This window comes from Castanea sativa, chromosome 10 (genome assembly GCF_040712315.1).
Source record: "Castanea sativa cultivar Marrone di Chiusa Pesio chromosome 10, ASM4071231v1".
In the NCBI taxonomy this organism is placed as follows: domain Eukaryota; kingdom Viridiplantae; phylum Streptophyta; class Magnoliopsida; order Fagales; family Fagaceae; genus Castanea; species Castanea sativa.
The window spans coordinates 35,425,653-35,438,292 of record NC_134022.1 but is presented as its reverse complement, the minus strand read 5'-3'; the positions used below and the strand labels follow the sequence as shown (position 1 = coordinate 35,438,292).

Genomic DNA, 12,640 nt, shown 5'->3' with positions numbered 1-12,640 from the left:
CACCGGTGACCATTCGAGTAAGTTCTTGCTCCCGTAGGTTTGTCAGAGTACAACCGGCACCATCTGGACAAACCCCCAAAGCAATCGACGAGATTCTGCTTCATCAACCACTACCACAAAATCTCTGCCAAACATCCATCAAAACTTTTGCCAAACTCCACATATTGCACAATTTCTCCAACCTACTCAAATTCTTCACATGAATTCAACCCTCATCAAAATCAAATTCTAGAAAATCCATTAAACCCCATTCAATGAGAAACCTATAAATTCATTACCAGAAAAAAAAGAAAAAAGAAAAAAAGAGGAACCCAGATCCGAACAAAACCCATAATCAAAAAACAGCTCAAAAACAATCCCACAGATCCACAACAATATAAAATTATATCAAACTCAAAAACCTAGATCTAATACTACTCCACATAAAGCAAATAGAACTCAAACAATAAAGCACAAATTTTGAGAAATGGGTTTGAATTATAAGGGAACATACTCTGGAAATCGCGAGGAGCAACGCCGGGAAGGTAGGAGTGAGATAAAGAGACGAAGAGTAGAAAAAAAAACAAGAGAATTGTGGATCGGAGCTCGGCGGCGGCAACGATTGGTGTCGTGGAGAGTGAGAGATCTTGAGACGTGAGAGAGGTTGAGTGTGTGATCTGATTTGATCTAATCTGAGAGTGAGAGAGGTTGTGTGAGAGGGAGTGATGGAGGTTGTGTGTGAATTTGATTGAGCTTCAAACATGGTGGAGTGGCAGTTTTTGTGCAATTTGTGGTTTTTGGTTTTCAATTTGAGATCTTAAGTCTAGGTTGGTGTTCTTGTTCAAGATATTTTAGATCTTAATTCATGTGAATTTTGATTTTTATTTAGTTAAAATTAATAAATTAATTTTTTAAATTTAGATGTTGATGTGGCATTTTTTTAATGCCAAATAACATTTTTTTATTAGTATTATAATGACCCCATCAGTTTTTAGAGTGCTAACAATCTATTCCGTTTGCCACGTATGCATTTTTCATCTCTGATGCAATGGCAGGGACAAAAACGATACGCGTTTTCCAGGATAGAGAGTAAAAGCAGTGGAAAAAAAAGTTAAAAACCGAGATAAAAATCAAATGAAAATATAGAGACGAAAACAAGTTTTTGGCCTTAAAATATATGACAACTCTATGGGAGCACCACGTTTTTAAAGAAAGTACGTGTTAACAGAAAGAGACAAAGAGTGTACAAAGAATAGAAAATAAAAGAATAATTGAGTGGCAGAGATTTTGATGCGAAACATTATTGATATTCAACTTCTAGAAGTCGCTTCCAAATTAAAATACTAGTATATGACAAGTGACAGCTCTATGAAACTAGTCAAAAAAAAAAAAAAAATCACGGAGAAGAAGATAATGAATAAAATTTCTCCATTTGATTCTTGTGTTTCAACAACTGAATAAGCTGAGAACGAAGAAAATTTTCATTTAATTTGGATTCATATGTGTAATGATGTCTACCTAAACTTAATTAGGCCGAATAGTTTGAACTTTGAATACAGTATTCTGTCTATTTTTCTTTGTTCTAATTTGTAGGCTTATATGTGAATACAGAAGGTAAAGTTGGCAAAATCTTCCGCACCAAACATTGTTAAATTTCCATGTATCTTTTTCAAATTGAAATATATAGTATAACACAATGAGCTTTCTAATTTAAGATTGCATTTAAAAACTTGAATTTGGATTTTAAATGCACTGAATTTAGATATCAATTCAATTCAAGATTTTTATAGGTTTAAAATTGTTGGTGAATTTTGCCAAATCCAAATCTTTCATCTTTTAAAACTGTCCAAATAAGAAATTTGGATTTTAATCGCCTAAATCCAAACCTACAAACTCAATCCTGCTATCCAAATGCGCTACAAGGTTACGTATTAGTATTTTCAACTTCAAGAATTCAAATCCCTTGGGATTCTTGCGTTTGAAGACTGAAAATTCTCTCTTGATCCCTCCCGGATGGAGTTATCCTCGGCTGTGCCTGTTAGGTTCCTACGTTCCTACCTTAAAAGGTCAAACTTTTGCACAAAGAGTCAAAACAATACAAAAAGTCAATAGTCATCGCCGAACTAAAAGTGATGGGCTAACAAGCGACGAAAACAAACCCCTCGCAATGTAATCTCACAGCCATCCCATTAATCAATTACTATGATTCATAAAAACTCAGAAGATGGGAATGGGCAATGAAGTTTCTCAAGCTAGAATCTTTATTCTTTTTTGAATATGAATGGAAGAATGAGAAATACTATCTACCTCAAATGAAGCTCTCTATCATCATTATCCATTAAAGTAATTACACCAACACAAAACTATGGGAATAGGATCATCATCATCTACCTTTGAGAAGGTATGCTCTCACATTTCCTTTGTTTTGATTGTTCTGTTTGTTTCATCATCAATTGTCGCTTCTGCATCTAAGTCCAATGAAGAACATGATGCTCTTGTCACATGGAAAGCCAGCCTCCAAAATGAAGACCAGTCTCAACTTTCTTCATGGACTTTGCTTCCTAATAATGCCACCAATTCTTCTACCAATCTTAATTCAAGCACTAGCCCATGTACTTGGTTTGGTATTTCTTGCAACCCTGTTGGAAGTGTCATCAAAATAAATCTTACTCATTCAAGCTTAAAGGGTTCACTGCATGAGTTTTCATTTTCCTCATTCATTAATCTTGAATATGTTGATCTTAGTAAGAACCCACTCTTTGGTACCATTCCACCTCAGATTAGTAACCTCTCCAATCTCATCTATTTGAACCTGTCCATGAATCAGTTCTCTGGGAAATTCCCACCAGAAAGTGGCCTACTAACAAACCTTAAGGTCTTGCGTTTGGGTATGAATAAGTTAGATGGCTCAATTCCTCAAGAAATAGGTCAGTTAAGGTCTCTTAATGTGCTTGATTTGCAAAGCAATTATCTAGATGATCCCATACCTCCTTCTTTGGGTAATTTAAGCAATCTTGGTTACTTATGTCTTGATCAAAATTTACTATTTGGTTCCATTCCTTTAGAACTTGGAAATCTTACCAACCTGGTTGAACTTTACATAAATAACAATAGTTTAGCTGGTCCCCTGCCTACGGAAATAGGGAATTTGAAATCATTGAAATGTCTGAGCCTTCAAAAAAACAATCTTGTTGGTTCTATCCCGACATCATTATGTGAACTAGGAAATCTTACATATATTGATCTCTCCCAGAATAACCTTTCGGGTGCCATTCCGCAAGAGATTGGACACTTGAAGTCTCTTGTTGTTCTTCAATTGAGTGTAAATCAACTGAATGGTTCTTTTCCAAGTTCAATTGGTAATTTGAGCCAATTAGAAATTTTTTATGTTCGTGACAACCTAATCTCCGGTTCCATTCCTCAAGAGGTGGAAAATCTCACGAAGTTGACCATGTTTCGAGTCGCCCGAAACAAATTGATAGGTTATTTGCCTCAAAATATTTGCCAAAATGGATTGCTTCAAAACTTTACTGGGAATGGTAATAATCTAACAGGTCCAATTCCCAAAAGCTTGAGAAACTGCACAACTTTATGTAGAGTTCGTCTAGATGGAAATCAACTGACTGGAAATATATCTGAAATTTTTGGCATCTATCCAAACTTGTATTACATAAACATTGCCAACAATAAACTTTATGGTGAACTTACACCTAACTGGGGAAGGAGCTCAACACTAACAGATCTAGAACTTGGGGGGAATAATATTAGTGGTACCATACCATCTGAGATTGGAAACATAACTAAACTAAGTGTTCTTGATCTTTCTTCAACTCATTTAGTTGGGGAGATTCCTAAGGAATTGGGAAGGTTGAATTCTTTGGTGAAGCTTATATTGAGCAACAATCAACTTTCAGGTGGTATACCTTCAGAGTTTGGATCCTTGACAAACCTTGATTATGTTGACTTGTCCAATAACAAATTGAGCAAGTCCATTCCAGGAAGTGTAGGTAGGTTCTCAAGCCTATTTTATATGAATTTGAGCAACAATGAGTTCAGCCAAGGAGTTCCAATTCAGATGGGAAAGTTAGTTCAGCTGTCCGTGCTAGATTTGAGTCATAACCATCTCACAGGAGAGATACCAACGGAGTTTATGAACTTGCAAAGCTTGCAGACCATGCATATATCCCATAACAATTTCTCTGGTACTCTAACAGCTTCTGAGATACTATACGGCTTGTTGGATGTCAACATAGCATACAATCAATTCCAGGGTCAGATTCCCAACATCAAATCATTTCAAGATGCTCCAATTGAAGCATTGGAGGGGAACAAGGGATTGTGTGGAGAGGTGAAAGGACTACAACCTTGTCAACTGGTCACCACAGACAAAAAACAAAGAATTCATGATCTCGTGTTCATTATCATATTTCCCCTTTTGGGAGTATTTGTACTACTATTTGCATTTGTGGGACTGACAAGTTTTATAAGAAAAGGAAGAAAGCCACGAAATGAATGTACAAAGGGAGAAAGCCATGAAATCTTTTATCCCATATCAACCTTTGATGGGAAAGAAATGTATGAAGAAATTCTAGCAGCCACTGAGAATTTTGATGCCATGTATTGCCTTGGGAGTGGTGGATATGGAAGCGTTTATAAAGCACAATTGCCTTCAGGTGATATTATAGCTGTAAAGAAAATCCACTCTTCATCATGTGATGGTGATTTGACAGATCGCAAGGAGTTACATAATGAGATAGTGGCATTAACAGATACACGGCACCGAAACATTGTGAAACTATATGGTTTTTGTTCAAGCACACAACACTCGTTGTTGATGTATGAATACCTTGAGAAGGGCAGCTTGGCCGCAATCCTAAGCAAAGAAGAAGAAGCTAAAAAATTGGATTGGAGTAGAAGGGTGAATATTGTTAAAGGGGTTTCACATGCCTTGGCATATATGCACCATGATTGTTCAGCGCCAATTGTTCATAGAGACATATCAAGCAAGAATGTTTTGCTGGATTCTGATTATGAAGCTCATGTCTCTGATTTTGGCACTGCTAAACTTCTGAAGCAAGACTCATCAAATTGGACAAGCTTTGCAGGCACATATGGATATGTTGCACCAGGTAAAAATTATTTTACACTTTTTCAATTTTACATTGAGCAAAGAAAGCATCAATAAATCAATAATGAAAACAACTCTTTTTTGTATGATTTTAATTTTTCCTTGACTCTCACCTCTCCCAAATTTTGGCAGAGCTTGCTTACACAATGAAGGTGACCGAGAAATGTGACATCTATAGTTTTGGAGTTTTAGCACTTGAAGTGATCAAAGGAAATCATCCTGGTGATTTCATCTATCCTGCATCATCCCCATCAACTAACATATTGCTGAAGGATGTATTGGACCAACACCTTCAACCTCCCACGGGTCAAGTTCGGGATGAACTGATAAAGATTGTAACTATTACAACTGCTTGCTTGCATGCTAATCCACAATCTAGGCCAACCATGCTCATGATTTCTAGGCAGTTATCATCCTCAATTGTGCAGATTCCTACAACAGTCACATCGGGAGAGCTAGTCAGGGTCTAAATCATAAGGCTACTATGTCTGCTGCAAGCAAATGTACTTGCTGACATCATCAAATACCCAAGATATGTCATAATGATTCTCCATGTACAGACACAATGCTCTCCATTTGCTTTTGATGTGGAGAGTGACCCAAGAAGGAAAAAGAAATATACACAATCCAAAATTGATGTTATTGATGTTACTTGAAAGTTGAAACCTGAGGTGTATATGGCGTTTCATGAAACGGGTATAATGTGCAAATTTGTAAGGCGTACTCAGCAGTGAACCCACATATCTCCACAAAAATCAATGTACAATTAGCAATACACAAACACTGACTTGCTTAGGTGATAATTTAATTTTGTGTTGATTACACATTTATTTTTCAACCTTTTGTTTTAAAGTAGTCCATAACCTTTCAAATATTTTTCCTTAAGGTGATCGTACTTTGTAGCTAAAACTGTAAATGAACCAAACCATTTAGATATAGTTTGGGCTTGGCTCAATAAAATGTTTGTTTACGTTTATTTGTTTATATATAAATCAAGCTTGATTCTTAGTTTAGGCTTGTTTAATAAACGAGTTGGGCCCAAGTAAAAATAAATTTCTTCATGAACAAGCTTGTAAACAATAGGGTTTGATAGACAACAAACCAAGCCTAGGCTAATTAATAGGCTTAGTAATAAGCTTGATATGAACTTTGAACAATATAAACTCATATTTTACTAAGCTTGTTAATAAGTTAAGAACACTTATCCAATCCAAATGGACGTAACAATATGTTTCATATGGGCTTAATCATGTACTTATATTGGATCTTGAGCTCAAAAGCTTGATACTGAACTCGAGTTCTGCTTGACAAAAGAATCAAGTCAATCTCAAGTTTTTGGAATTCTTGACAAGCTTATGCTTAAACATTGTTTGTAGGCATGGTTTGAACTCGAGTCAAACTTGACCGTTTACTTTTTTTGTGAAGCCAATCTCGTACATTCAATACTTGATAACTCTCAACTCGTTTACAACCTTATTTGTTGCTGGAGGCATTACATCAATTAAAGAGTATTATTTAGTATTTATTTGAGTATATGTGATTCATACTAATTTGCTTACCGTCTATCTATAGCTAGAGACATTGAATCGATTAAAGGGTATTCTTTTGCATTTATGTGAGCATGCCTGATTCATAATCCTTCAAATCAATATTGACAATCTAGATATTTTTGTAGGATTATAGAGTTTTTTTTAATTAAATAAAATTAAATGATGGAAATGTTAGTAAAAACAATTAAACAGAATTGTATGTATAAATATTACTAGCTTGTAACCCCATGCATTTGCATGAGTTTACTTAAAAGATATACATTAAGATGTATAGTATAATAATCTTACATGTATAATTTAAATATTATTGATAGCCATTCTTATATATATTTTTAACTCTTTAAAAAGTCTTGTAACAATGTTATTAGGTAGAAAATGTAAATTGTCAATTTTTAATATATTTTTATGCTCATTAACTCTAGACTCTTTGGTTTTTGTACATAATAACTCACTTGAATGGATATTTATGATATGGTCCCACATTTGATACCAAAATTAAGAAATACAATTCTCTTTAAAAATAAATAATTTAGGACACATGGCGCAAAATTGAACTGTAATTGTAGAATCTAATTGGATTTTCTCTAAGTTTTACCTATTAATACATACATATATATATATATATATATATATATATATATATATATATATATATAATTTTTGTGCCAAATGAATTTTTTTTCGTTATAAAAAAAGGCTCATAAATATAAAATCATTCAAACTCTCTCTTGCTCTAATTTTATATATAGTGTTAGATATATGATTATGTTTTTTATGATCTATTTATATTGGACTCGTTGTTTTCTACTCTAATTTAACTCATTTGGCACAAAAATTTAAAAATTTCGATTAGATGGAGCACGTGCCGTAAAATTAAACTCTAATTGAAATGTAATTTTTACACCAAACTAACTAACTTGGTTCAAAAATTTAAAAATTTTGATTAGATAGGACACGTGGCTCAAAATTAGACTCTAATTGAATTCCAATTTAAAATCTAATTAGATTTTCTCTCAGTTTTACTTATATATATATATATAATATACACATAGATGATTTATAAACTTGAATTATTTTTAGTTCTACAAAAAAAAACTCATAAATATAAAATCATTCAATTTATTTATTTATTTATGGTTTACTTATATTGGACTCCTTGTTTTTAACCCGAAACTAACTCATTTGGTACAAAAATTAAAAAACGTAGATTAGATAGGACACGTGGCGCAAAATTAGACTCTAATTGAATTCTAATTTGAAATCTAATTAAATTTTCTTTTAGCTTTACCTCCCTATATATATATATATATATATATATATATATATATATATGAGTGATAACTCCCCTGAGATATTGGGGTTTTGTGGCCCGTGGCCCGTGGCCCATATTGGTATCAAACTATGCATTGCGGGTAAAGACTTCTGTTCTTTTTATGATTGGATAATCAAATCTTCTTTTGCTTTCTTTTGTTTCCAGAATGACACTTTGATGATTTGATGGGGCTACATATCCAACACGTAATCCATTCCTTGATAATAAAAAAAGGATCTTAATTAAATTCTAAAGGATGTTTATATATATATATATATATATAATGTGTGTGTGTTTATATATTTGTTTAAATTGCAAGTATTTTCCCGTTTGAGATTCAAGTATTGCCATTTCTCGTACCAGAATGAAGTGTACTAAAATTAAATTGAAGCATTTTAGCGTGTTTGGTTAGCTTATTTGTTTAAGAGAAAAAGTTTGTTTAACAAATAAGCTGATTTCTTTAAATTTCGTTACCACTTCCGGATAGAGTTTTCCTCAGCTGTTGAGCTCCTAGGGTCCTACCTTAAAAAGTCTAGGGAGTGTTAGGTGGCTGTATTCAAACAACTATTTTTAGTTTTTAAATAATATTTTACGTATTTTTTTTTAAAAAACACCTATACGTATTTTTATAGATATTTTTAAACAATAATTTTCAGTTTTTAAACACATGTACCAAACGGCCCTTAGGCTTCTCACAAAGAGTCAAAGAAGAGAAAGCAAAACATTACAAACAGTCAAACTCATCTCTATACTAAAAACGATGGGCTAAAAAACGATGAAAACAAACTGACCACAATGTCATCTCAGAGCCATCACATCAATTATAACTTATAAACATGAAGAAGTTGAGAATGAACAATGAAGTTTCTCAAGCTAGATTCTTTATTCTTTTGTGAACACGAAAGGACAAATGAGGGATAATATGAATATCTACCTAAAATGAAGCCTTAAACAATCATATACCTATTCAGCAAAAAAAAAAAAATTCATATGCTTCACCACCAACACAAAATTATGGGAATGGGATCAGCATCAGCCTTTGAGAAGGTACGCTCTCATATTTGCTTTGCTTTCATTACTCTGTTTGTTGCATTGTCAATTGTTGCTCATGCATCTACGTCTGAGGAAGCTGATGCTCTTGTCACATGGAAAGCCAGCCTCCAAAACGAAGCCCAATCTCAGCTATCTTCATGGACTTTGCTTCCTAATGATGCCACCAATTTTTCTACCAATCTAAATTCAAGCACTAGCCCGTGTAATTGGATTGGTATTTCATGCAACCCTGTTGGAAGTGTCATAAAAATAAATCTTAGCCATTCAAGCTTAAAGGGTTCACTACATGACTTTTCATTTTCCTCATTTATTAATCTTGAATATGTTGATCTTAGTCAGAACTCACTCTCTGGTACCATTCCACCTCAGATTGGTGACCTCTCCAATCTCATCTATTTGAACCTGTCAATTAATCAGTTCTGTGGAAAAATCCCACCAGAAATTGGCCTACTAACAAACCTTAAGGTCTTGCGTTTGGGCATGAATAAATTAGATGGCTCAATTCCTCAAGAAATAGGTCAGTTAAGGTCTCTTAATGTGCTTGCTTTGCAAAGCAATTATCTAGACGGTCCTATTCCTCCTTCTTTGGGTAATTTAAGCAATCTTGGTTACTTATGTCTTGATCAAAATTCACTATCTGGTTCCATTCCTTTAGAACTTGGAAATCTCACCAACCTGGTTGAACTTTACATAAATAACAATAGTTTAGCTGGTCCCCTCCCTAGAGAAATAGGGAATTTGAAATCACTGAAATGTCTGAGCCTTCAAAAAAACAATCTTGTTGGTTCTATCCCGACATCATTATGTGAACTAGGAAATCTTACCTATATTGATCTCTCCCAGAATAGCCTTTCGGGTGCTATTCCACAAGAGATTGGACACTTGAAGTCTCTTGTTTTTCTTCAATTGAGTGTAAATAAACTCAATGGTTCTTTTCCAACTTCAATTGGTAAATTGAGCCAATTAGAAAAATTTTATGTTCATGACAACCAAATCTCTGGTTCCATCCCTCAAGAGGTGGAAAATCTCATGAAGTTGACTGTGTTTCGAGTGGCCCGAAACAAATTGACCGGTTATTTGCCCCAAAATATTTGCCAAAATGGATTGCTTCGAAACTTTACTGTCAATGGTAATAATCTAACCGGTCCAATTCCCAAAAGCTTGAGAAACTGCACAACTTTATATAGAGTTCGTCTAGATGGAAACCAACTGACTGGAAATATATCTGAAGTTTTTGGCATCTATCCAAACTTGTATTACATAAACATTGCCAACAATAAACTTCATGGTGAAATTTCACCTAACTGGGGACAGAGCTCAATACTAACAAATCTAGAATTTGGAGGAAATGGTATTACTGGTACCATACCATCTGAGATTGGAAACATAACTAAACTAAATGTTCTTGATCTTTCTTCAAATCATTTAGTTGGGGAGATTCCTATGGAATTGGGAAGGTTGACTTCTTTGGTGAAGCTTGTATTAAGCAACAATCAACTTTCAGGTGGTATACCTTCAGAGGTTGGGTTCTTGACAAACCTTGATTATGTTGACCTATCCAATAACAAATTGAGCAAGTCCATTCCAGGGAGTATAGGGAACTTCTCACGCCTTTTCTATATGGATTTGAGCCACAATGAATTAAGCCAAGGAATTCCAATTGAGATGGGCATGTTTTTCCAGCTGTCCACACTAGATTTGAGTCACAACCATCTCACTGGAGAGATACCACTGGAGTTTATGAACTTGCAAAGCTTGCAGACCATGAATATATCCTATAACAACCTCTCTGGAAGTCTTGCGGTTTTTGAGAATATGCACGGCTTGTCGGATGTCAACATAGCAAACAATAGATTCTGGGGTCACATTCCCAACAACATAGCATTTCAAAATGCTTCGTTTGAAGAATTGGAGGGGAACAAAGGATTGTGTGGCCAGGTGAAAGGACTACAACCTTGTCAACTGGACACCACAGACAAACAACAAAGAATTCGTAATATCGTGTTCATGATCATATTTCCCCTTTTGGGAGTACTTGTACTTCTATTTGCATTTGTGGGACTGATAAGTTTTACAAGAAGAAAGAAAGATTCCCCAAAAGAACACAATGAAAACTTGTATGAATTGTATCCCATATCAATCTTTGACGAAAAAAAAATGTATGAAGAAATTATAGCAGCCACTGACAATTTTAATGCCATTTATTGCCTTGGGAGGGGTGGATATGGAAGCGTTTATAAAGCACAATTGCCTTCGGGTGATATTATAGCTGTAAAGAAAATCCACGCTTCATCATGTGATGATAATGTGATAGATCAGAAGGAGTTTCTTAATGAGATAGTGGCATTAACAGAAATACGACACCGGAACATTGTGAAACTATATGGCTTTTGTTCAAGAACACAACACTCGTTGTTGATGTATGAGTACCTTGAGAAGGGCAGCTTGGCCGCAATCCTAAGCAAAGAAGAAGAGGCTAAAGAATTGGATTGGAGTAGGAGGGTGAATATTGTTAAAGGGGTGTCGCATGCCTTGGCATATATGCACCATGATTGTTCGCCGCCAATTGTTCATAGAGACATATCAAGCAAGAATGTTTTGCTGGATTTTGATTATGAAGCTCATGTTTCTGACTTTGGCACTGCTAAGCTTCTGAAGCAAGACTCATCAAATTGGACAAACTTTGCAGGCACATATGGATATGTAGCACCAGGTAAAAATTGTTTCACACTTCCGTCAATTTTACATTGAGCAAAGCATCAATATATGACAACTCTTTTTTATATGATTTTTAATTTTTCTTTGACTCTCACCTCTCCCAAATATTGGTAGAGCTTGCTTACACAATGCAGGTGACTGAGAAATGTGACGTGTATAGCTTTGGAGTATTAGCACTTGAAGTGATCAAAGAAAATCATCCTGGTGATTTCATCTAATCTGCATTGTCCCCATCAACTAACATATTGCTGAAGGATGTACTGGGCCAACGCCTTCAACCTCCCACAGGTCAAGTTTGGGATGAACTGATAAAGATTGTAACTATTGCAACTGCTTGCTTACATGCTAATCCACAATCTAGGTCAACCATGCTAATGATTTCTAGGCGGTTATCATCCTCAATTGTGCAGATTCCTACAACAGTGTCACCTGGACAACTAGTCAGGCCCTAAATCATAAGGTTACTATGTCTGCTGCGAACATATGTGATTGCCGACATCATCAAATACTCAAGATATCTCACATTGATTCTCCGTGCGCAAACACAATCCTCCCCATTTGCATTTGATGTGCAGAGTGATCCAAGAAGAAAAAAGAAACATACAAAATCCAAAATTGATGTGATCAATGTTACTTGAAAGTTGAAACCTGAGGTATATATAGTATGGCATTTCATGAAACAGGTATAAATGCGCAAACTTGTAAGGCATACTCATCAGTGAATCTACATATCACAAATGTAGCATATATCTATACAAAAAGCAGTGTAAAATTTGCAATACAATACAATCACTAACCTGTTGAGGAGATACTTTAATTTTGGTTTAGTTATACATTTGGTTCTCAACCTTTCTCCTGTGTTTTAAAATGATCATTAACCTTTGTAACGTTTAGTTTAAG

The 12,640-nt window shown here is 34.8% G+C and overlaps 1 protein-coding gene and 1 pseudogene across 2 annotated transcripts; both read left to right on the top strand.

Moving 5' to 3' along the window:
* The first annotated feature begins 2,078 nt into the window (after positions 1–2,078).
* On the top strand, positions 2,079–5,749 carry LOC142611687 (uncharacterized). Of its 2 annotated transcripts, none has more exons than XM_075783789.1 (2): positions 2,079–5,123; positions 5,192–5,310. In XM_075783789.1, exons 1-2 carry the CDS (start codon positions 2,345–2,347, stop codon positions 5,194–5,196), a joined length of 2,784 nt encoding a protein of 927 aa, XP_075639904.1. In that variant the 5' UTR covers positions 2,079–2,344; the 3' UTR covers positions 5,197–5,310. The 2 variants fall into 2 exon arrangements, with proteins under 2 accessions (XP_075639904.1, XP_075639903.1); XM_075783788.1 differs by having other exon boundaries at positions 2,090–5,108; positions 5,240–5,749.
* A 3,234-nt stretch (positions 5,750–8,983) lies between these two features.
* Positions 8,984–12,346, top strand: LOC142614154 (uncharacterized; annotated as a pseudogene).
* The last annotated feature ends 294 nt before the right edge of the window (positions 12,347–12,640 follow it).